This window comes from Leishmania braziliensis, chromosome 32, assembly GCF_000002845.2.
Source record: "Leishmania braziliensis MHOM/BR/75/M2904 complete genome, chromosome 32".
In the NCBI taxonomy this organism is placed as follows: Eukaryota; Euglenozoa; class Kinetoplastea; order Trypanosomatida; family Trypanosomatidae; genus Leishmania; species Leishmania braziliensis.
In genome coordinates, this window is record NC_009324.2 from 692,564 (window position 1) to 715,147 (window position 22,584).

The window sequence follows — 22,584 nt, forward strand, 5'->3', positions numbered from 1 at the left end:
TGGGGGAATGAGTGACTTGGTTGATAGGCACAAGCAAGGAAACATAAAGGGGGGAGAGAGCAAAATAAGGTCCATACAAGTGTTCCTTTTTCACTCTTGTCTATCGCCGTACCCTCGCCGCTCTCCCTCGATCTGCTCTTTGTGTGTTCTTCCCCTCCCCCTCTCTCTCACTCTCCGTCCATTGCTCCATTTCTTAACTGGTCTTTTATGTCCTCCGCTCCACACACACTCTCTCCCTCTCGCTCCTCGATGCTGCTATGAGCCATGCTCAATGTTTTTTCCCTTGCTTGTTTGCGTGCTTCTCCTTTGCTCCTTTTTTATGTGTGTGCACTGCACTCTCGCGCACACGGCAGGCTCACCGCACTCCTCCCCATCTCATCGGACGTGCCCTGACCCGAGACCCTGCCTCTCCCTTTCCCTCTCCCGGCCAAAGCATGTGCAAGACACTCTCCAGAAAAGCCGCAGGAAAACGCGAAACAACGCGCTGAGAAAACAGAGAGAGTCTGACGACGTATAACAGGACGAGCACGTGCCCGTGGCGCCACCTCCTACTTCGGGTAGCTCCCGGAGTCAGCAGCCGGATTAAAATGAGGGTGGGTTGAGAGCTCCTCTGAAGAGTGGGCAAAAGCGCAGTTAGAACCGTACGAGCAAGTCCCGCCATTCTCGATGTTCATGCACATCTTCGTCTTGGCCTTGCTACGATCAATACCGCGACGCTGGCGCTGCGGGCCACGGTAGCTGCACATGGGCGGCTGCATGCTGTACTCTGCCGGCAATTGCCAGTGAGTGGTGCGCGTATTGTGATCAATATAGTAGATCTCGCCGTTGGGAGTGTACGCCATCTCCCAGCCAGAAGGCATCTGCATCGGCGGAGGAGCCATTGGCGCGTAGCCGCGGCGATGGGTGTTGTACCCACCGACGTAGGAGTTCATCTGCGTCTTTGGGGTGGTGAAGGGAAGGGCGGGAGGACGAGTGAGCCGAATGCAGGCGTGTAGCGACGGCGATTGCTCACTGAAATACGCCAGCAATGGGAAAGTCCACACACAATACTAAAAGTGGGAAAGGGAAAAAAAAAAAAACGAAAGGACGGACCGGGGTGCTTGGAGAAAGTAGACACCACAGCAAGCGAGAGAGTGGGTGGGGGGAGAAGAGGGAAAAGCGACGACGGAAGAAGAAGCGCCAAAAAAGGATGGGTGTGGGGAGGCGAACTCAAATCCAGAAACTTCAACTCAGCGGTTCTCTCACTCTCTGTGGAGAGGGGACGGTATGACGATTTTCTGCCCCTGGGAGCAACACACAGAGCTCGAACGAGAGAAAAAGAGAAACTGAGCAGCGAAGTAGAACGACGGCTCTTCGGCGAGTTGGTAAAAAAAATCGCAAAGACAAGTTCGATCAGATTAAATTTGTTGGACACACACACACAGAGGAAAGAACAGCTACCAAAGCAAAAAAAAAGGTAAGCCAAGAGACGAAAAAGAGAGGGGAAGAATGGTGGCCAATCTCTGAGTGTTAGTTTTTGATGTTGCGAAGGGGGAGAGCGGGGCCAGGAAAGAAAACGCAACGAAAGTGGTGGGATTCAGGTGGAAATAGAGAGAGCCATGAAGCGCAGCCGAAGGGGGGAGGGGAGGCGCGTACGTGGCAAGTCCAACAGGGCAAAACGTCGTAGGAGGAAAAGGGAGAAGAAAAGGACGAAGTGAGAGCGATGCACTGCATGCGAGAAGCATGCAAACATTTTAAAAGCGAAATGTGACACTCGTGAGGAGGCGAAGGTGAACACCAGAGTGTGGCGCGCTGGAGAGTCTGCTGGCCTTTTGGGGGCATCTCCACTCCTCCTCTCTCTTCTTCTTCACATCATTAAACATCATTTGTGAGAGAACGAGTCGGAGAGGCGCACACGTGCATAGCAGTTCCCTCGCAGCACCCACAGTGCTAGAGGAGAAAGTCAGCACACACTCAGCGATAATAGGACGGGGGAGAAAGGAAAATACTGGCTAAAATATTTCAGCCGCACCGATCTCCGTCTCGCGTGTTTTTCTTTCCAGTAAAATGAACTTGAGTTACATGACGCCTTAGACGCTTCACCTACAACTTTATACGGTTCCTCGTTAGCAAAGAACGACTATTAAATCGAGCGTAGAACGACACACAAAATGAAAAGAGAACAAAAGAGTGAACCGACGCGCATATGCACAGCGACAGAGAAGTATGGCAGTCACACACACACACACACATACCCACACGCACATACACGTGCACCGAGACACAAGCAAGCACCTTTGCATGAACCTCGGTCCACTGCAGATGGTCTGAAGGCGCCGCAAAAAAAAAAGGGTTGAGAAGAAAAGAAGGGAAAGACACAGAAAGGGAAAAGTACAAAGAATGGGGGAGGGAGACAACGCATACCACGCACCCTCTCGTACTGACCTCTGTGTTTCTGCATTCATCTTCTCTCCCTCTCTCTCACACACCTTAGCAGCTTCACTCCCGCGTCACTATATTGCACGTTCTAGATCGAAACGAGTGACGCTACCGAGTACACAGACACACACACACACACAAAGGGTGAATAACCTGCATTCGATGAGGACAGCAGCAACAACGAAATGCCCTCCACTCGTAGTCGCGCTGCCTACTTCTTCACGGAGCGGAAGAGCCTCTTCTTCTTGTGCGCAGGTGCGCCCTTCCCCTCGGCGCCGCTCGACTGCGTCACAGTGCTCTTCGACTCCACACCCTTGTCAATCTCCTCGCGCTGTCGCTTCAGGATGTTGCGCAGTGTCGGATCAACACTGTTGCTGTGGCGCTTCTTCTCCGATACATCTGATAGCCATTCCTCGGCACGCAGGAAAGCGACGTTCTTCATGGCATCCGCGAGCTGCGCACTGCCAACAGTCATCATAGCGTCTAGGACCACGCGGCCGGCCCACGGTGAGACGGCCAGCTCGAAGACGTGAGGCTTCAGCTCGTTCATGAGAAGCTTGCGCTCGCGGTCGAGTTGGCGTGTACGCACCTCTCGCAGAAGTGCCCGTATGACGTAACACGCATGCGTGTGCAAAGCGTAGGAGAGAAGGGCATGAGAGAGAACCTCGTAGTGCTTGGACCGGTTCATCACCCGCTGTTCTTTGCGGCTCACCTTTGTCGCCTCGGCCGCCTCCACCGCGTCAGTATTGCTGCCGTTGGTGCATTTTGTCTGCACCACCACCTCCTCCTCCTTCGCTGCGTCGGAGATGAGCTGGTGCACGGTCTGCATCACTGTCACGTCAGGAGCATAGGCGAGCAGTTTCTGCATGACACGCGAGCCCTGCGCGTGAGAGAGAGCCTCATGCAGGTGTCCCGCGTAGTAGTTCGAGAGGGCCGCCACTAGCGGTGCGCGCACCCCCTCTGGGGAAAACTGAAGGATCGACTGCAAGAGAAAGGACGCCGCGGGGTGTGTGACGAGGTTCGTGAATTCGACAGACTTGAGAAGCACTGCCAGAAGGGCGCTCGCAAACCCGCCGGTGAGGTCCGTTTCCACCAGTTTCTGCAGCACTGGGGAGCTGACGGAGTTCTGCGCGAGTGTAACAGCCTGGTCTACGAGGAGCTGAGTGTGTTTCTCGGTCACGGTATCGCGTGCGACCTCGACGAAGGTGCGCAGCAGCACCGAGCGCACCGGGTCAGTGGCCACGTCCACAATGGAGCTCTTGGCAGTATCGCCGTGACTAGAGGACGCCGCCTCGTCGCTCCTGGTTGTCGTCGTCCTTTTAGAGGCCTTTCTGGGGGGTTTCGAAGAAGAGGCGGTGTGGACAGCGCTAGCGGTACTCGAGCCCGTGTCGTTGCCATTTGAAGGAGAAGTGGCAGTCGCTGACACCAGCAAGGCATCCAAGAGCGTCTTGCGCGCTGCCTCCACAAAGCGCACGGCTGCCACGCCAACAAGCACCGCCCCTTTTGTGTGCGTGATGGCGTGCAGAATATCGGCATTGGTAGATAGTGCAGCCCACACGTCGGCGCGTTGCACATCGTCACCGTGCTCAAGAATTGCGCAGTAGACATGAACGTTGGTGGGTGTGTTAGTGGCCCCTGCAAGCTTCGCAGAGCTCCCGAGAAGGCCAAAGTCAGGCAAACCATAATCCTCCTCATCGTCACCGCCCTTCTTCGTTGCGCCTTCCTGCACTGGCGTGGGGGGCAGCAGGTAGTCCGCCGCGTACTCGCTGAGATGCGCTGCCATGGCGTCCTTCACCTCGACCGGGGTGCGAATATGACGCAGCAGCGCCGTGAGCACGAGCGACTCCTCAGAGAAGCGGAAGAGCGATTGTACGGCCTTGTCTAGCGTGTCGGAGGCGGCAATCGCAGCTTCGTCGCCTTCCGGATCCGCCTCCGCGTACGACGGAAACAGCGCCTCAACGGTTCTGCTGCAGCCATCAGCGACAGACTCGACGTACTTGGACACTACCCGCATCCCATACATATGAAAACTGAGGCTCTTCAGATGTGGCAGAAAGTGCGGCAGCACCACTTCGACGCACTCCGGCACCTCCATCAGCTTCTGCGCAACGTGATTGCCAAAAGGATGCTCGCAGAGACGCTTAAACTCGTCCTCGTCCACGTTCAGCACGAACGCCTCAGCAATGTCCTTCTTCTGGCGTACTGGCATCTTTTCTAGCATGCGCTGCAGCACGGAGTTGCCGACCGGCGACTGTGCCAGGTCTAGCAGTTTCCTACGTACGTGGTAGAGCATCTTTACGCGATCCATGTTGTCGCAGTGGTCCAGCAACGTCAGGAGAATGTGGTGCGTCGTCTTGTTGAGCGAGAGTCCGTAGACGGCTGGAAGGAGCTTCTGTACCACCTTGGCTCGCTGCGCCGGCTTGCCGTACAGCACAATCGCCTCCACCTGTTTTAGTGGCAGCGACTTCCCCGTTGCGACGCGCTGCGCAGGGTTCTTGAGAAAATCCAGACGCATTCCAGGCATGGTGAGTGGGTGGGTGCCTTTCGCTGTAGGTGAAGGAAACACACACAATAAAAGCAAGCACTCAATCGAGCAGAAGCGACGCGGTGCTCTGTGTGAACGTCGGTGCTTGTGGAAAGACGGGCACTCTGTGGGGATGCTGAAGGTCCTGTAGCTCTTTCGGCAGCGTAGAGAGAGTTAATATGAGAAGACGGGGAGGGGATCGGGAGAAGAGAGATCAAAGAGCTCGGCCTGTGACCGCGCGCCTCTGTGAAGGAAGACACTGCCCTCCTCAATGCAGAGCTCCTGCCACAGCTGTACACTACGTTTTTTTGTCCTTTGAAGATGAAGCAGGCGTCCATGTGTGTGTGGGGGGGGGGGGGAGGGTTCCAACTCCAGCACTACCTTCCTCAACTGCCGGAATATATATATATATATATCCGTTCAGTTAAGTCGTGATGCGAGGACACCAAACCCACAGCTGTGACATGATCGCACTGAACCCGTCTACTCGTGGTGTACGTCCCCTGACCAAGCGCCGTGTGTGGCACTAGTGCCGTACCTCCATGTTTTATTCGTTGGTTGGTTGGTTGGTTTTCGTGCAGAGAAGCCGTGCTCGTATGTGCGTGTGTCTTCTGTGTTTGTCTGTCATTCTCTCTCTCTCTCTCTCTCTCTGAGTTGCGCTTATTGCTCGCCTTGACGACGTTTTCTTTTTCTGCTCTCCCCCCTTCCCAACCTTTTTTCGTTAGTGCGTAATACACGGCTGCAGAGCTCAGTATCGATACAGGGGCACACGGAAAGAGGCAGAGAAAAGGAGAGAAAATCATCGAGAACCACACCCACTCTCTCTTTTTCCCTTGCTGTGTGAAGCACAGATGGGCAAGCGAGGGGACGGCGGGCAGGCTGACACAGGAAACACATATAATATATGGATATAGATGTACACGCATGCGTGGTTGTGTGCGCGTGCGTGTGTGTGTGTGTAGGTGTTCAGAGCAAGAACGGAGTCTCACCAGCGTGAGGAGACAAAGAAAAGAGTAAAAACCGATGAGGAGGGAGGAAGAAGAAGGCGTGGTGACAGGAGTGCACTACGAGGCAAGAAGAAGAGTACGAGGATAAACACATAAAAGAGTAAGTGGGGAGGGAAAAAAACAACAACACAACATGACACCACCATCGACACAGTAGCAATAAGAAGACATCGAAACAAGAGAGAGAGGGGGGAGGGAGAGTGACACGCGGCGGGGTTGCAGGGATGATTCGCCATGGTAGTGAAAAAAAAAAAAAAGAAAAAAAAAAGCAAAAGAACCGAATGAGCAGCAGCTGCTGCATTACAGGCCTGGCGTGCTGCTGTACTAGTCTACATGTGGAATCAACGAGAAGAGAGAGCGAGAAAAGAAAGAGTGGCTGTCGCTCTCAGCAGGCAGCGACATGTCCACCAATGTGAACGAGGAGTTTGAAGACGAAAAGACGAAGCAGGGGACATGATTGATCACAGCCGCTATCAGCATGGTAGTCCTTGCATACATAGCCTTGACCTCGTGTAGGAAACAGCGAAACCTAAAAGTGGAGCGACAGCGCGGACAAGCATCAAATGGCACAGGAACGTCAGCATGTGTGTGTGTATGTATGTGGGTGTGTCTGATCGTGGGGAGATGCTTTTCCACGGCGCATTCAGAGCTCACACGGGTCAGACACACACACACACGCCCGCCTGCAGCTACATACCCTCCTTGTTGATGGCCAACTCCTCAGCGCCCTCCACAGAGATCTACCTCTCCCTCCACTTCACCCCCGAGTTCTGTCTCAGTCTCACGTTTTGTTAGCGCGGTGAGCTCCTTGCACGCATTCTGGTCGGTAATCTCGCCTGCAATCAGACGCAGATGCGCAAGATCATGACCTACGACAACATATGCCTCTCCCGGTGTGTTTTCACTCTCTGGCAGCGCGCCGCTCGAGTGGTTCACAAGCGAGGCGCTCGTCGGAGAGAAGACATCCGGTACAGTGGAAGTGGAACTGCCCCGCCTAGGTTGTGCAAGTGCAGCTGAATCGGGTGCAGCTGCCTGTTGCTTTGGAAGATGAGCTCCCTCCTCGGTGCTCTCTCTCGTAACCTGTCGTTCAACGCTTGCGACATCGCCCTCGCCCTCGTTGGACTTAGGCACCGAGAGTCCTCGCTGACGCAACAGACGTTCCTTGACTGCTTGCTTCTGCGTTGCACGCTGCGCCGCGGCGGCGCCCTCGACAGCCTCACGCTTTTCCCGGCTCCGCGTCGCTTCCTGCGCTGCATAGATGCCGTCCACTATAAGGCGCGTGATTTGCATCCAGCACGTTGATTCCTCGGCGAGCACGCACTCGCGCGCATCTGCCGCGGTCTTCTGAAGGTCCTTCACTTGGCGCTGCTCGCAAAGCTCTGCGTGGCGCCGGTTCCTCTCTGCCTGAAGGCGCGCCCGCCCTTCCTCCTCAAAGAGGGCTTCATCAGTCGCCAGCAGCGTCCCATCCAGCAGAGGCCCCGGTGTCGCCGCGGCCCCAGTCGTGGTGGTCGCCAGCGGGCAGAGCGCAGCACCAGAAAAGCGGCTTGACGCGCTCTTTTGTCGCAACTGGGCCAAATACTCCCGGGAGCTGCGCACCGACAAGGCACGACCAGAGCCCCTCACCAGTGGCAATCTGCTCCCTGGAAATGGCGGTTTACTGGTACGACGTCTGGCAGACGTGAGGCGACGATCCACCTCGGGGGCTTTGATGAAGCACCCGGCCCCCAGAGGGCGGTACTCCTTCTCCCAGCGAAAAAGCTCACTGAGGTCGGTGGTCTCCTCACATCGGATGCGCTCGCAGCCGGCAGCGTGGGCCGGTAGCAGCGCCTCGAACTCGATGGCCAGGAGTTCTGCAGTGCGCTGGTCGTGCATCCGCAAGGCCACTTCTTTCTCAATCTCCTCCATCATGACTCGCCGCTGCTCTGCGCGCTCTCGTGCGGCCCTGATCACAAGCTCTGCTGCCTCGTCTCCAGCAAGGAGTTCGGCGCGTGCCTGCAGCGCCTCGATAATCAGGTTTGTGAAAGCCACCTCCTCGCCGGCGAGAAGGTGACTGCGAATACTCTCCTCCGCAGAGACATAATAGTGGCGCTGCGTTGCACGAAAGAAATCCTCGAAAATGGCCTCGTCTTCGGTATTAGTCTCTGCAGCATCTCGGTTTGGTGCACCTGGAATGATCAGGCTGTGCGCTGAAAAGACCAGACTGGCCTCAGCTGATTTCGCCGCACCGCTCAGTTTGGGCGGAGAAACCGCGACAGGCGAAATGCTCGTAGCGGCTACCCGAATATTCCGCCGCCCACGCATGAGTGCGGCGGTGACGGAAGAATGATTGCCCTCATATTGCCGGTGCTGCTTCAGCTTGTACGGGCTAGGTGGACGTGGCGTCAGCTCGGCCATAAGGCTGTGAGGCATCCCACCAGCGGCGTGACCAAAAGTAGGCGACTCCCCCTTGCTGAGACGGCCATCTTTGGTAGGAGACTTCATGTGTACAACTCGGCCAAGGTGAGAAGACATGCAAGCGGAGGACTGATTCTACTTGGCTGGCGGCGTGGTGAGGGAAGTAGTGCGTCAAGACCGCAAGAGAGAGAGAGAGAGATGCGTATGTGTGTTCGTCTTTCTGCACGGAATGTGTGAGAACGTAAGCCTGACGTACAACGACGAATGTATCTGTTTTGCTATGGTGTGTGGAGTACACTCACCAACAAGGCGTGAGGGCGTGCAGAGAGCAGAAGGCAGTAGGCACCACAAGCGGATGGAAAATAAAACAACACGAAAAGTCAAGCAAATCACTGCGAGTCGCAGAGACACTTTGCGGGATGAAGGAAAATCATGAGGCCGCTGGTCACCCTCTTCTACCGTATTGAGAGAAAGGAAAACGGCATCGCTGTCACGTGAGTCAAGCAAAGAGTAGCGCCGCATATCTCACAGTGCCCGGAAGCACATGCGCGCAGCGTTGCGTGGAAGCCGTATTGCCCCCCCCCCTCCCCTGTTTTTCCGCTAAAGTGCGGGTGGGAGACGCGCGAGCATCTGTGTACGCCGAACTCTTGATGCTCAGTGTACACTCGCCGTGTCTCCCACTGAGATGCAGTGAGGAAAACATCACGGAGGGAAAAAGAGAAAACGAGCCTCTCCACCTCTGAAGCTCTACCACGCATCCGACCAGGCCGTACGAGCGTTAACTGAGGTTGTACCCTTCTGGCTTTGAGAGGGGAACGAGAGGGGATACCTCTTCGACTTGTGAAGCGCAGCACCACACTCCAGAACACGTGAACTCAATACCACCCGAAAACAAAGCTGACAACACAAGAGTCAACAAGATCCAAACCTAGGTTGCGTCACGAGCACACACATACCCATCACGGGATGGGCACATCAGTACATCCGCCACGACTGCCCTCATGATATAGTAGGTTTTCTTCAAGGCCACCCAGCACCTCTGCCACCGCACTAAGCACGATCAGAAGTGAGATGTCCTAGGAGAACCTCAGAGCGCATAGGCTGCTACTGCCACTGTTAGATACGACTCCCCGACGCGCAGGTGCTCAGTGTGGATACACCACAGGTACACCGTTGGCACTCATTGCCGTGCGCCGCGACCATCCCAAGCCACGCTGCATGCTCCCGTCCATGATGCGCGTTGGCTGCGCCTGAAACCAGAAGTGTGGGTCATCGCCCATGTTCACCGACCCATCCGGGCGGTGCCGGGCGCGTACACGCAGCTTTTCTGGCTGCATAGCGTGGAACTCGAGGAGGGCCTCGACTTCCTCATCGACCGGCGCCGCTGGCTCAGGAAGCCCGAGCTTCTCATAATACTCCTGGACCTGAATATCCCACTTGGTGGTGAAGAAGGTCACAGTGCTAGGGTCTGGCGGGATCGCCCTCTCAACGGCGCGCAGGCTGGCCAGGCACGCAGCAGAGACACTTGGCAGCATCTTCCGATTCGTCGGCTTAGTGAAGCTACTGTGCAGGCGGTAGTTACTGCGATCAGCGAGGGGAAAGTCGCGCTGCTCCTCGTCCGCCGTCATCGTTCTCACGTGTGGGACGTAGCTAGTTTGCTTGAAGAGAAGACACAAATGCCGAGTCGTTCCTGCGTCCTCGGTAGGTAGTGGAGCAACGTAAGGAACAACAACGTCGCCCTTGCTATGTAGCCCCTCCGTATCCACAACTGTGTCCTTCACCGTGGGAACCGCTTGCGGGGCAAGCAGATTGGCCACCATGTAATTTAGGAAAAAGCCGCGATCAGCCCTCTGTCGATCCTGCGAGAGCGGCACGCGATACGGGTAGTCAGGGGAAAGCATGACAAACGTGTAGTACTTCGCCCCTGCCTTGGAAGATTCCTTGTGTACTAGACCTGCTGTTTTGGCGACATGGCTAGCTTCGCTCGCAGCAGCAGATTCCTCCTCAAAGAGGAAAATGCTCGGCGGGTGCTGAAGATCTGTCAGCTCTATGTAATTGCCGCAGTGCGCCGTGAACCAGAAGTTGCGCGGCGTCATGTTCGTCTGAGGAGGCGGCGGTGGGATCTTGTCGCCGTTCTCGTCCATGAGCCGCGCACGTGTGCTGTATTGGCCAGGGAAGACGACAGAGAGGTTCACGTTTGCGTTGATGTGCGGGACGTAGTGCGGTATGATCTCGTGCTTGCGCAGGTATCGCAGCAGCCGGGCGCGATGCTCGATCCAGCGTGTCGACTGAGGCGATGGCACGAGCATTCGATGGTCCTCTTCAGGCACCGGCGGGTAGGCCGTTCGCTCGAAATCACTAGCGTTCCAGTAAATGAAAAAATCCGGCGGCGGAGTCAAGTTGAAGAGATGCGGTGTATCAAGCTCCGTCTCATACACCGGGTACTCAAACATGCTGTCCGACAGAATCGTTTTCTCGTATGGGTACTGGAAGTCGTGCAGTGCCTCGGGGCGGGGCAGCTTCTCGATCTGGCGCGCCTTACGGTCCATCTCGCGCTGCTCGCGTGACCGAGCATCCTTTGTGCTAGACTGCGTTTTCCAGCCCGGCATGTGATACGATTCAGCGGCGCTTTGCAGGACGTGCCCCGCATGCACCGCTGCCACAGAGCTTCGCAGAACGCGTCTCATGTCCTGTTCTGATGAAAGTGCTGCTGCTGTGATGAATGGGTCGAGGTGAGACGAATCAGAGAGAAAAAACTCCGTACGTGTGTAGACAAAGGAGAAAATAGGGAACGAAAAGAGAAGATACTGCCTTGAAGTTGCTAGGTGACCATGTGGAATGAAGGTGGCATTCATGGTAGTCGTAGCGTTGAGGCTAACCTCCAAGAAGGGGCAATGCAACATACAGACACCAAAAGCGAGAGAAACAAAGGTCCTTTATGGACACAGAGGGAGACAGTCTTCAGACCCCCACCTGCATTCACCACCGGTACACTGATGAAAACATTGCCCAACACAGTTTGATTCCCCTCGCTTGGCGAGAAGACAGATAGAGAGAGAGAGAGAGAGACAGCCTGTAAAAGGAAGAAGAAGTACGTCTGTTGTCGGCATAACGTGTCTCTCTGTCGGTGTATCGTTTATATGCCAATGGACACTCGCCCCCCACCCACCCTGCCCTCACATTAAGTTTGCGCACAGAGATGCAAATTGCAAGGCGATAAAGAGGCGGGAAATAAGGAAGGGTCATTCAGCAGATGGCACAAAGAGAAGAATGAAATGTGCACATGGACATAACAACCTGATTCGTCGCATCGCTTGCAAGAAGAAAAAAAAAGCGACCGAGTAGGGAACGTCATACCATGCCTGAAAAGGCAGAGCTATCCTACATCGATGAAAGACGCAGCGCACTGCAGCACACAGTCACAGACACATATGTGCGTGTGTGTATGTGGGGGGGGGGGGGGTTCACACATTTTTCTACTCGGTCACTTTCTTGGACTTCTTCGCAAAGAACGCTTGCCGGTACGTCGTAACGGGCACTATCACCTCCTCTCCCGACGGCATTTGCGCGTTCCGGCCTACGGAGCGCTGCCGCTCGCACTCGTCGGCCGTCTGTCCATCAAGGAAAGTCATGCATTTTAGCCACTCCGTGTCTTCGGTGTAGCGGATCATGTTCTGCCGGGTGAGGCGATACGCCACCTGCTCGCCAAAGTAGGCGCGCGTCGACTCCTTGACGTGCAGGACGCTGTACCCATTCACAGGGTCCTCGGTGTCAGCCTCGTCAACGCCGATCGTCTTAATGAATTCCGAGAGCGACGTGTCGCGGTCCACTGTGCCGTTGCGGCGCTGCTCCTCTCGCCCCGTCTCAATGATGTGAATGGGAATCTCCGGCATCTCCGGCGATGTGAGGAAATCAAAGTCGCTGGTGCGAAGCTCCGTCACAACTGGCCCGTGTGGCTTCTCGCTAAGTTGCCTATACTCGGCCTCTGCTTCATTCACGAGGTTGTGCATCGCTGCTCCGCTGTTGGACTGTTTGGCCGCAACTGACCCCGGTGATGAAGGAGGTGCCACACCGTCGCTTAGAACAGTGCTAATACCCACGCAGAGTAGGGCCGTACCTTTGTGGCATGCTTTGCCACGATAGAGGAAGGCAAGAGATCAGCTCGAGCGGGGGACGCGAATGAGCGCAGTTTTCTGAGGTGCGCCACAATGGACAGAAAAGAAAAACAAGTGCCGGATACAGAGCCGCCGTAAGTGTGGCGGCATGCAAAGAAAGTTGTGCAGACGAGAAGGCAACCACACTCGCACAGTTGCGCGCATTCCGGTGCTCGCTCACCTACAGACTAATCAGGTCTAGTAAGGGCACCGTTTGCGATCCTGCACTCAATGAGGGAGGCACAGAAGAAGAGGGGGGTGAGGGGAACAGATGAGACACCGAACCCCATGACCACATTTTCATCTCTCTAATGGAGCACTACATACACGAGCATGGTGTGTCGGTGAATCCTATGTGCGTGTCTTTCGATCACTGAGCTCAGTTTCCTCGCTGTCTGCACGTGCGTGTTACTCGTAATTTAAACCGTATGTCGCCCGAGGTAGGGATGGAGAGAACCAGAGAGTTGGTGAGGCATCGACCACTGACCCACCTCCTCCTCCTCCTCCTTTGCTACTCGCTCACTGCGCTGCACTTGCATCGATCCCCGTCCACCCACCCCCGTCGCCCTCACTCCACCTCAAACCGTCGGCACATCACATCGAAGAACGATCAGAAGATGTTTTGTCCGTTCTTTGTCGTCTTATACCGCGTGGAAAGGCACGGTGCCGAGACACACACACACACAGAGACTTCAAAAGAGGTCCTCGAGGAGGTCATCCTTGGGCATCTTGCGCGTTCGCAGGTACGCCATAAGCTCCTTCGGCTTGGACTCGAGGTCCTTCATCTCCCAGTACTGCTGCACCGTAGCCTCCACCGACTCCTTCTCAGTGCCGTACACGGGGCTGCAGGTCAGTGGTGGGTAAACCACCGGAAGGTACTGAGCCTTCTGCTGAAGAGGCGTCAACCGTACGCTGAGCGGGTGTACGATGTTGGGGACACGGAGAACACACCCCGCCTTAGGCCAGCACCAGCTCATCCCCCAGTACACCGCCAGCCATTCCTCCATGGTGGCCGGAACTTCTGCGTTAGACAAGGCGCTGTAAGGTGCGCTCTGCAGCACCTCATGCATTGCTCGATTACCACCGTGGAGAAGACGGTCAAGTGAGGCGCGAGAGCTCTCAGAGAGACCGTAGTGGTTCCGATTGGTGGCCAGTGCGTACAGGGAAAGCACGGCGCGCCGACGCACTACGGCGTGATACGAGGTGGCCTCCTTGTGTTCCTCGAAGACTCGGATAAGGTAGGGCACTACATGTCCTGCGACAAAACTGTCGTCCTGCAGATCTTCCTGAAGGTAGGCGTAGATGATGGAGCTCGTTTGCCAGCGAGAGCAGCGGTGGAGAAAGTATGAGACGTCGTCCAGCCAGAGATTCGAGATGCGGCGCTGCTCGACAACAACACAATCTCGCAACGCGATTGAGGTCTGTGCGACATTCGGGGGCACAATCATCGGTGCCCCACCGCTCTCGAGAACAGCGACTGTAAGGACTGGCAGGAGAGCAGGATCGCAGGGCAGCGCCTCGTCCGGAGTTCCAAAGAGGTCCAGCGCCACCACCTTGCCACACATGTTTGCCTCGTCGTCATGCATCACCCAGTCATATCCACCTTTCGGTGCAAAGATGGTCAGCATCGCTGGTACCATGGCACGCCGGACTGCTGACGATGCAACTTCTGCGGCAGAGCTCTCGGGACACAAGAGAGATCGAATGCGCGTCGAAGTGGCGCTACTGTTGGCAGACCAAGGCGACGTCGTCGATAGGGGTGGTGGTAGCACCGGATCTGGCAGGCCCACCTTCGCGTTCCCATCGTCGCAGTTCTCTAGTGGTAAAGGCAGCGCAACCTGCATGGCAAACTCGCCGGAGTCGTTCAGGTGCCAGTGCCTCACCATCCCCCGTTGTGACACCCACGTTGCCGTGTCGCAGACGGCGCCGTCGCCGACACACGACGGCCACAGCAGGTGCTCACCAAGGATGGGAATCGGTGGGCAACCGTCGTTGCGGTGAAACAGCTGCAGATCAAGCACCTCCTCTGCCTCGATAGCGTCACTTGGCACTGGTGCAGTCGCAGCACCGACCGCCTCCAGCTCTTGCTGGCTGAGAGGCACGTCCACCCCACGGGTGTGGTGGAACACCTCCTCAAAGGACGAGATCATCTTGTGAAACGAGGACACATACATGTCCGTGCCAGGTGCTCCCCAGCCGCGCCGTAAAGCGATCTGTGGCTTCGGGAACGCATTCCAACGCGTGTCGGCCAGCCAACGCAAGCTATCTGGACCACACGCCGTATGAACCGCCACTGCACGTGATTTGCTCGCACGGACGGGAACACCGGCGTCGAGGTATAGCATCAGCTCCTCTTCAGAGGAAATAAGGCTCTCTTGAGACGCCGCAACTCCAGGCTCCGCTGACGGTGCGAGGACGCAGCGCCACTTGCCTGAGACCGCTGAGGCGTCGAAAGGTGCTGGAAGCTGGACTTGACTCAGAACATCGCGAAGCGAGAAGACGAGGAGACCGCAGTGCATCTCTGTTAATGGCGTCAAAGTTGAAAGATCCATCATTTTCGAGCAGGACTGCCATGTGGAGGACTAAAGTATGCAAGGCGGAAAACTCCAGTAGAGTTTTTGAGGGTGATGTAGGTATAGTGCTTCTCGACGGCTTCAGTAGTAGCTCAGTCGCCGTAAGCAGCTATACGTCCACTCCGAGAGGCGGCCTCTCCGAAACCAACGCTCGAAGAGGCGAATGAGACAGTCAGTGTCCTGGGAAGGGACACGTGAAACCGCCTCCACTTGCCGAACCCCCCGATGAACCTCTGCTACGGCTAAAGGGAAGTACGTACGGTGGGTGCTCGAGCGGAAGCCGAGCTCCAAAACAATAGAGAGAAGGGGGAGAGGTGGAAAAAAAGAGGGGATGTCGTTTGACGGGCTCACCAAATTTTGGCGCTAAGTGCATGCTGCTGCTACAGTAATCACAACCGTTCGAGCCACGTCCACGATAGAGGCTGAATGGTGCCTTGCACAAGTCCAACAGCTACGAAGAGCGAGCCTAGTAGTGAGGCTACCCCCCCCCCTTTTTTCACGCTCGACTGAATTGCAAGGCACAGAAGAAGCAAGTGCGCAGCACTGCCCCTTTTCTTGTTCCTACCCTGCCACTGCCTTGCTTGCATGTCTACCAAGAGAAATAGGTGCCCGCGCAAGAACGAAGGAAAGTGAGAAAGACACAGTATTCGTGGGTAAAAGAGGCTGATTTGTGCGTGGTTGAGTTCTCATTTCTTCTCGCCCTTGCTGTTACTGAAAGAAAAAAGGGGGAAGCGTGACGGCATCCTTTAAGGCTGAGGTAAAACCGAAAAGGAGTCCGAGAGAGAGATGGGGGAGATGACGATGGTCAAAGGGTTTGCCTGGGAGTGGGCGCACGTGCGTGTAGATGTTTGTACGCAGGCCATCAACAGCCTGAAAACAACACCCTTCAAAACTAAGGACAAGAGCACGCCCTGTACTAAGCCCGCCTTCGCAGACCCCGCAGAGCAGCACACATTTTCGTTCTTTTTTGGGGGAGTGCCGCAGGGAGCACTCGGCACAGGCTCTCCTCGCACCAGCAGCTGCACTCGCGCTGGCCTCCACAGTGCCGCCAACAGCGCTCTCAGTAGAAGGAGCGAGTGAGCACCTTGCGAGACCGCCCATGGGAGCGCACATCGCTACTCTTATTCTCACGGTGCTGCGCATTGTTACAGCCATGGCCGCCGCCGCCCCGGTGAGCTGAGTGCCCACCGCAAACTCCCTGTCCGTTACGATCAGCAACGCCACTGCGTCCGTGCTTGTCGCGAAGTGCAGCGGTGACCTTTGTCGATGCCAGTGATGCGCCTTCTCTTCTACGAACACTACCACGCCGTGGGTCACCTCTACCACAGGCGTAACCAGCTTGCTTGCGCTGAACAGCACGACGCCGCATGGTGGAGGTATCGTCTTGCCCCTCGTCGTCGTCGTCGTCGTCAGCCCCATTTACTTCAAACGCGCTGTCCGCTTCTCTGACAAGCAAAGAGGAGTCGCAGTCTTCGTCGTCATCCACCTCGCTCTCCTTCACGTCACTATCCTCTCCTGACGAGCCAGCCTCACCAGGCGCCCCAGGGTCATCCTGGAGTGGCTCCTTCGCCTTTGCCGCCGCCCGCTCCGCCTTGCGGCGGAGTATGTAGGATTCCATTAGCGCTGTCATGTGACTATCCTCTTGACCTGCGAACTTACGCGCCGCGATGCGGCCCAATCGCCTCTTAAGTCGGATAACACGCTTTGTTTTGGCTAGCTTTGCTTGCTTCTCCTTGCGCCGCTCTGAGCGCGACTTCATGGGGTCAAAGCCCCGGCTGTAAGGATTACCACGCATGACGCTACGGCTCACAGCTTTAGATACATACACAAACACCGATGCAGCAGATGGTCGTGGAGTCGTGTGAATGATGAGCTGATGGAAGGCGGAGGCGTGTGAATACGCGGTTGCTTTGCACCACAGCCGCGCTCCTTAGTGTAGCAGAAGGAGAGAGAATACTGACTAGTTGGCGGGGAGGTACGGTGCACCGCGCAGAGCCAATGAAGGTGTACAGAGGATGAGAAGGGGATGATAGGCGAGTCATGACGAATCAGCGCAGAGAAAAAAGAGAACACCTGGCCTGAATGAGGCCTCCGTATCGACCCGTCATGCCACAGCGTACAGGACATACCGTCCATTACACTGGAAGCCGCAACGTGCCTCAACGTGCAAGGAAAGAGGCGCTCATGGAATGCTGGGCTACACGGACGACTCCTCAGAGAGAAGGACTGGCCACCCAACTACCAGACTCGTTTCGTTTTAATTTCGTCGCCGAGGCACGTTTCACCTCCACGTGAAGTCAAAGCAAGGCGAACGAGGATTCCACCATCGTACCGACACAGATACAACTCGCAGCCAGCTAATGGCCGCTCTACAGTCACCCTAGAGCGGAAACGAAAAAAAAAGGGAGAAAAAAATGAAGATCGAGGGCCTCTGTATTCATGTATACTTACTTAGTGTACACACTGGGTGTGAAGAGCAGATGGGGTAGGAAAGAATCGCGCTCTTCCACCTCCACGGCGAAGCAGTCGCTTGGATCCAAGCGGTCTCCACCGAGTACAAACACCGAAGCGCACACCTCTCTTCGTCGGCCCACCGTACGACCCTACCCAAAAAAGACATGCACTGTGCGTCAGCGATGGCGCTTACGGCTGCGCTTCTTTAATGCATCGGATCGACCAATGAAACGGCCGGCCTCAAAACCAGCATTATAGAACGAGTGCACTAGTGCCTGAATGTCCTCGGGAAGGCCATTCAAAGTTGGAAAGTCGTGACTTACCATCTTGGACTTTGCAGACGTCGAGCCGCGCGGCGCTCGTACGTCTCGCTCCGTTGCAGCTGTGCCCGACGATGTCGCTGAAGTGGACACACGCCCCTCCTCCTCCTCCTCCTCCTCCTCCCCCTCCGAACTCTCAGTTCCAGTGGACAGGACGGAATGGTCGTGATCCTGCCCGTCCTCGCGAGTATCTTTGACGGCGTCGGCATTGTCCAGCTGTTCGTTAAACAGCTTCAACAAGTACGCATCATCCCAGAGCGCCTCGTCAGCGCGCGAATAGGTTTCACCCAAGGCCGGCTTGCCGTTGCAGCCGCGAGAGCGACGCGCAGTAGACATGAAAAAAAAAAGAGCACAAATTCTCAGTGAAGGAAAAAAGGAAACGAATAGCAACACAAGACAAGACAGCAGGCAAGAACGAGACGCGGCCCTTTCCTCACACCCACACACTCCCCAAGAGTGAATAAAACAGCACCGGAGGAAGGCAACTAATAGAAAAGAAAGCGCTAACGATAGTACGTAGCGCAGCTGTGGGAGTTGAGGTAGAGAGGGAGGGAACAGTGCATTTTGTAAGCGAGGAAACGGGAGTAGGTCAGAGGTAGGGGAAGAGAACGCCAATGGCAGTGCCCAACTCGGGCATAGTGTTGAACGACTATCTCATAATGATGTTTGTCTCATTTGAGGAAAGCAGCCGCACCAGCGAGGGGGAGAGAGGAGCAGTAATCATACCTGTGTACCACCACTTGCGTACGTCACCGCTTCATGATGGGCAGAAATGAAACCGCAAAAGTGAAGACCACATGCTCCACAATCTCTCCTCACCTCAGACAGGGAGTCTGATAAAAAATGATGGAGGGAGATGCATACGAATCCACCAAAGAAGCACTTTTCAGCCTCCAACGTGGCCATCCTAAGACGAACAAATCAGCAAAATGTACACAAATCACAACAGCCCACACATCCCGCTGTTGTGGTGTGCCTCAAACCCTGGCCTTCTCGGACAAACTGTCCTGCCGTCAACGCCATCCATGCGTCTAAGAAACTCATTGTGTCCTTCCTCATATGCATGCAGCGCCACCGGGAAGCCAGACGAACCTGGATAGACGGCACGCCTTGATCCAAAGAGGAACACCCTTAGGGTTCTGCTTGACCGCGAGGCGCGTGGCATCTAACGTGCTAGTAGCATAGGTTGGGTTCGGATACACACCGCATTAGCTCGGGGAAGAAGTTAGCCTCCCTCGGGTCAGAGCTTTCTGAGACTCTGTGCTCTGCCAGGGTGTCATGTCTCGCTCTCCATCGCTTCCAGCCGCTGCATCGCCTAACATTGTGTGGAAACCTTACACACTGGAGCCTGGAGGACTTGATGGTGTAGCTGGAGTTGTTCCTGTCATGTTTCCGGCATCTGCGCCTCACGAGCCCAGCCGGTCAGATGGTGGAGATGCCGCATACTTCGCAGACGCATACTTTTCGGCTGGTCGGTGTGGATCGCCTCGCGCCTTGCACGTGAATCCCTCGCGGTCTACTGGCCTCTCTCGATGCCTTGCTCTGATGTAATAACACAATGCCAGCCATGCGCAATAGCACTCGCATTTTGGCAGCATCGGGCCTCGTTCGGGACGGCGTTTTTCTCGAGGTAAAAAGGGGGGCTCACTATCCGCCTCTTTCACCTCCGTCAATGTCACCGAAGGCTGCATCTGGGTGGTCTGTCCCGCCTGTGTTGCCGCAGGTGGGGCACTGTTGTGGGTCTGTGAATGGGAGGGGCACGCCATCGGTTCCTGCACCCGCACACTTTTCACTGAAGCAGCAGGGGTGTGTGGGAGAGAGAGAGGAATAACAGACGAAGGAGATTACAGCACAACAACATCAGCGAAAAAGGGGCGTCCTCCCCCATCGCTTAAAAAGAGGCGTGCAGTAAACGTTTCTTCGTCCCTCACAAACTCACTACGTGAGCGCATGGTGGAAGAGGACGGAGAGAGAGACTTAGAAGAGAGAAGGCGCGGCGGTGAATGGCGTGTAGAAACATCCAAAGAAAGTGGTGAAAAACAAACAGTGGGGGGGGCGGGGGGGGGGGACAAGTCAAAGTAACAGTTGAATGAGAGCCCTGTCTGGCCCAGACACGCACACGCGGAAATAAGGAGGCCACTGAGAAGAAGAGAACAACAAAGCCAGCAGTCTCTCGCTCTCTGATGAATAGTCTACCAATGAAAAAAAGGAGACTTTTCCGGGGAGTCCAATACGCTCACAAGGGAAGAAAGGATGGGGAAGGATGGGAAAGAGGGAGAGGGAGGTGGCGGGGAAACTCAGAGAAACAGCAAAGGACTCCAATAAATACTCTAGGCACGTGTGCTGCTGTTGTCTTACGTTGCTTCGTCTTTCCATCTTGAAAGAGGTTTTGGTTGTGAAAAGAGAGAAATATGATGCATCAGATAACCAAGCACAGCATCGAAACTCTGGATCAAGTCAGATGAATTGGCTAGGGGCGGGTAGGGGAAGAAAAACGAAACGAAATCAAAACGAAAGTCACCACTGAATGTACATTCTGCCATTGAGAGAGTCGCACAGAAACAAAGAAAAAAGGGGGGCCGGAGCGCGCGTGTTGGAAGAAGCCGGGCCACGCAAGGGCATGCAACACCGCCTTTACTCAACACAGCGCACTGTGAAAGTCTCCACGTTGCCCCCTCCCCCCTCACCCCCGACACACACACACACACACCCATGTGCCGATACAGAGAGAGTGGGGTGGCAGGGTGCAAGCGTCTGCACGAACGCATGAACAAGGGCATGAGCGCAGGAGAAAAGCAAGCTCGACAGACACCGAAGCGTGAGGCCGCTTCACTGTTATCACTGTCATCGCACAGCCCCGTCTGCCTCCACCATGAGAGGAGAAAAAAAACGCAAAAGCTCAAGCTCCCTCTCCCCAAAAGTATGGACACCATTCATGAGGATGAGGAGTGAGGCACCTCTCACGGCAACTCTTATCATTTCCTCTACACCCCCAGCGAGGAACATGTAAATCAGAGCAATGAGAAACGTCAGAGAGTTCTACAAGTAGAAGAAAAAGGAGGCGCCCACTTGTGCCACCACGCAAAAGTTAGAGCAAACGCTGGAAACAGCGAGAGCAGCATCGGTACTACTGCTAGCAGGGGCCACCAACAGAGCGTCCGAGAGAGAGAGAGAGGGGGAGAGCGACACCGAGATATCAAACCGACAGGAAAGCGGCGACAGTGTGATGAATGAGAGGTGAAAGGAAGAAAACAAAAAAAAAAAGGAAAAAAGAACTGAAAGGGGGGTAGACCAGCACAAAAAAAAAAGACACGCAAAGAGTTGCCAACACGAACCGACACAAGTACGGAAGCCACAACGGGGGAGCCGAAAACAACTCACAACACCGCGAGCAAAGAGTGCAACGCCGCCTGCCCCCTCCTCCAGCACTGAAGAGGCTCGCACACTTTCTTTCGCCAGCGGGGGAGGGAGCGGGGCGGTGAAAGAAGACAAAGAGGGAGAGACAGAGAGACACCGCGCCCACTGGCGAGTCAGCACACCCGTCTCCGTCAACGCAACCTCTGGGAGGTGTGTGCGGCCGGGCCGCTTACACCGGGGCCATACCGACAGGGAGGCGGAGGGTGTTTCTTACACAAGAGCACTGATGCGCGTACTCGCGGTGCCTGCACACGCACGAGAGTGCAGAACCGCCCGTCCGCCCAGCCCCCCGGCGCACTGGTGGGCGACATGAAGGGGGTCGGAGGGGCCCAACCTACTCTGAGAGCACAGTCAGTGGAAAACAACGAGAGAGAGAAAGGGGGCCCTAGGGGCACTGGGGAGCGCTCGCCACGAAGCTGGAAGCTCGAGGCAACGCTCGCACATACAGACCTCCCCTCCAGCAGAACAAGAGAAAGCGCAACAGACCCCTCACCCAGCGGCGCCGTTATGTCTCGAGAGATCCGCACCCCGACAACGAAAGAGAGCACGCGGCGTAATGAACGGAGAGCAGGTTCCGCCAGGGTCCCTGCCGTGCCTTCCTAGCCGCATTGGGGAGGAGGGAGGGGGGCGAGCAAAAAGTCCCGGAGGCGAAGGCGAGCCAGAGTTCGCCGTCGGCATTCACCGGCAACGACACGCCTTCACTATCAACAAGAATGCATCGCTAAGCGGGCAGGAGCAGAGAAAGAAAGGAAAGAAAAACAGTGAATGAAGAGAATCAATGACGAACACATTAGGCAAGAAAGAGCGACATGATGAACGACAAAAGAGATCCTCAATACGGCGCACGGTCTCCAGTCCTCCTCGGCCCTCCGATGTCTAAGCAAGCAGGCGGGGCACGACGACATCGGGTACAGCGGAACCACCTACACACCCATACACAGCCGTGCAGCACCGGGAGATACGAAGAGGATAGTGGAGAAAGGGGCGAACTAAATGGCAAAAGTGCATCCTCCAGCCGCACTCTGTGCACCGGGGGTCATTCAGTGAGGTATAGAGTACGCAAGAGTGCAGGCAAAAGGTCGACTAGAGAGTGAAAGCGTAGAGCTCGCCTGTACACTACTTCACAAACATTCTAGGAAAGAGAAAAAGAGCAATGGCAATGCACACACCCGACAACGGCTTTGAGTGCACATCACAACTGGCGAGGTTACGCTCTTGAATGGAGGGCGAACTACATCTGCCTCTCGTTTTAACTACCCATTCCACTCCCCGTGTTCTCCTGCGCCCTTCGTTCTCGCTGACTTGCCGCCCCTGGTCCTGCCT

The 22,584-nt window shown here is 55.7% G+C and overlaps 8 protein-coding genes across 8 annotated transcripts; all 8 read right to left on the minus strand.

Annotated features, from left to right (window-relative positions):
• Positions 1 to 548: 548 nt before the first annotated feature.
• On the minus strand, positions 549 to 932 carry LBRM_32_1910 (putative zinc finger protein 2; the record flags this gene model as incomplete). Its single annotated transcript, XM_001567496.1, has 1 exon — positions 549 to 932. One exon carries the CDS (start codon positions 930 to 932, stop codon positions 549 to 551), a length of 384 nt encoding a protein of 127 aa, XP_001567546.1.
• A 1,697-nt stretch (positions 933 to 2,629) lies between these two features.
• LBRM_32_1920 (conserved hypothetical protein) lies at positions 2,630 to 4,942 on the minus strand (the record flags this gene model as incomplete). The annotated part of the gene is made up of 1 exon (XM_001567497.2): positions 2,630 to 4,942. The coding sequence occupies one exon, from the start codon at positions 4,940 to 4,942 to the stop codon at positions 2,630 to 2,632; it is 2,313 nt and encodes a 770-aa protein (XP_001567547.1).
• A 1,727-nt stretch (positions 4,943 to 6,669) lies between these two features.
• Positions 6,670 to 8,250, minus strand: LBRM_32_1930 (conserved hypothetical protein; the record flags this gene model as incomplete). Its single annotated transcript, XM_001567498.2, has 1 exon — positions 6,670 to 8,250. One exon carries the CDS (start codon positions 8,248 to 8,250, stop codon positions 6,670 to 6,672), a length of 1,581 nt encoding a protein of 526 aa, XP_001567548.1.
• A 1,238-nt stretch (positions 8,251 to 9,488) lies between these two features.
• LBRM_32_1940 (conserved hypothetical protein) lies at positions 9,489 to 11,030 on the minus strand (the record flags this gene model as incomplete). Its single annotated transcript, XM_001567499.2, has 1 exon — positions 9,489 to 11,030. One exon carries the CDS (start codon positions 11,028 to 11,030, stop codon positions 9,489 to 9,491), a length of 1,542 nt encoding a protein of 513 aa, XP_001567549.2.
• A 789-nt stretch (positions 11,031 to 11,819) lies between these two features.
• Positions 11,820 to 12,353, minus strand: LBRM_32_1950 (conserved hypothetical protein; the record flags this gene model as incomplete). Its single annotated transcript, XM_001567500.2, has 1 exon — positions 11,820 to 12,353. The coding sequence occupies one exon, from the start codon at positions 12,351 to 12,353 to the stop codon at positions 11,820 to 11,822; it is 534 nt and encodes a 177-aa protein (XP_001567550.2).
• An 836-nt stretch (positions 12,354 to 13,189) lies between these two features.
• LBRM_32_1960 (conserved hypothetical protein) lies at positions 13,190 to 15,052 on the minus strand (the record flags this gene model as incomplete). Its single annotated transcript, XM_001567501.1, has 1 exon — positions 13,190 to 15,052. One exon carries the CDS (start codon positions 15,050 to 15,052, stop codon positions 13,190 to 13,192), a length of 1,863 nt encoding a protein of 620 aa, XP_001567551.1.
• Positions 15,053 to 16,130: 1,078 nt separating this feature from the next.
• On the minus strand, positions 16,131 to 16,865 carry LBRM_32_1970 (conserved hypothetical protein; the record flags this gene model as incomplete). The annotated part of the gene is made up of 1 exon (XM_001567502.2): positions 16,131 to 16,865. The coding sequence occupies one exon, from the start codon at positions 16,863 to 16,865 to the stop codon at positions 16,131 to 16,133; it is 735 nt and encodes a 244-aa protein (XP_001567552.2).
• Positions 16,866 to 17,700: 835 nt separating this feature from the next.
• Positions 17,701 to 18,180, minus strand: LBRM_32_1980 (conserved hypothetical protein; the record flags this gene model as incomplete). Its single annotated transcript, XM_001567503.1, has 1 exon — positions 17,701 to 18,180. The coding sequence occupies one exon, from the start codon at positions 18,178 to 18,180 to the stop codon at positions 17,701 to 17,703; it is 480 nt and encodes a 159-aa protein (XP_001567553.1).
• Between the last annotated feature and the right edge of the window lie 4,404 nt (positions 18,181 to 22,584).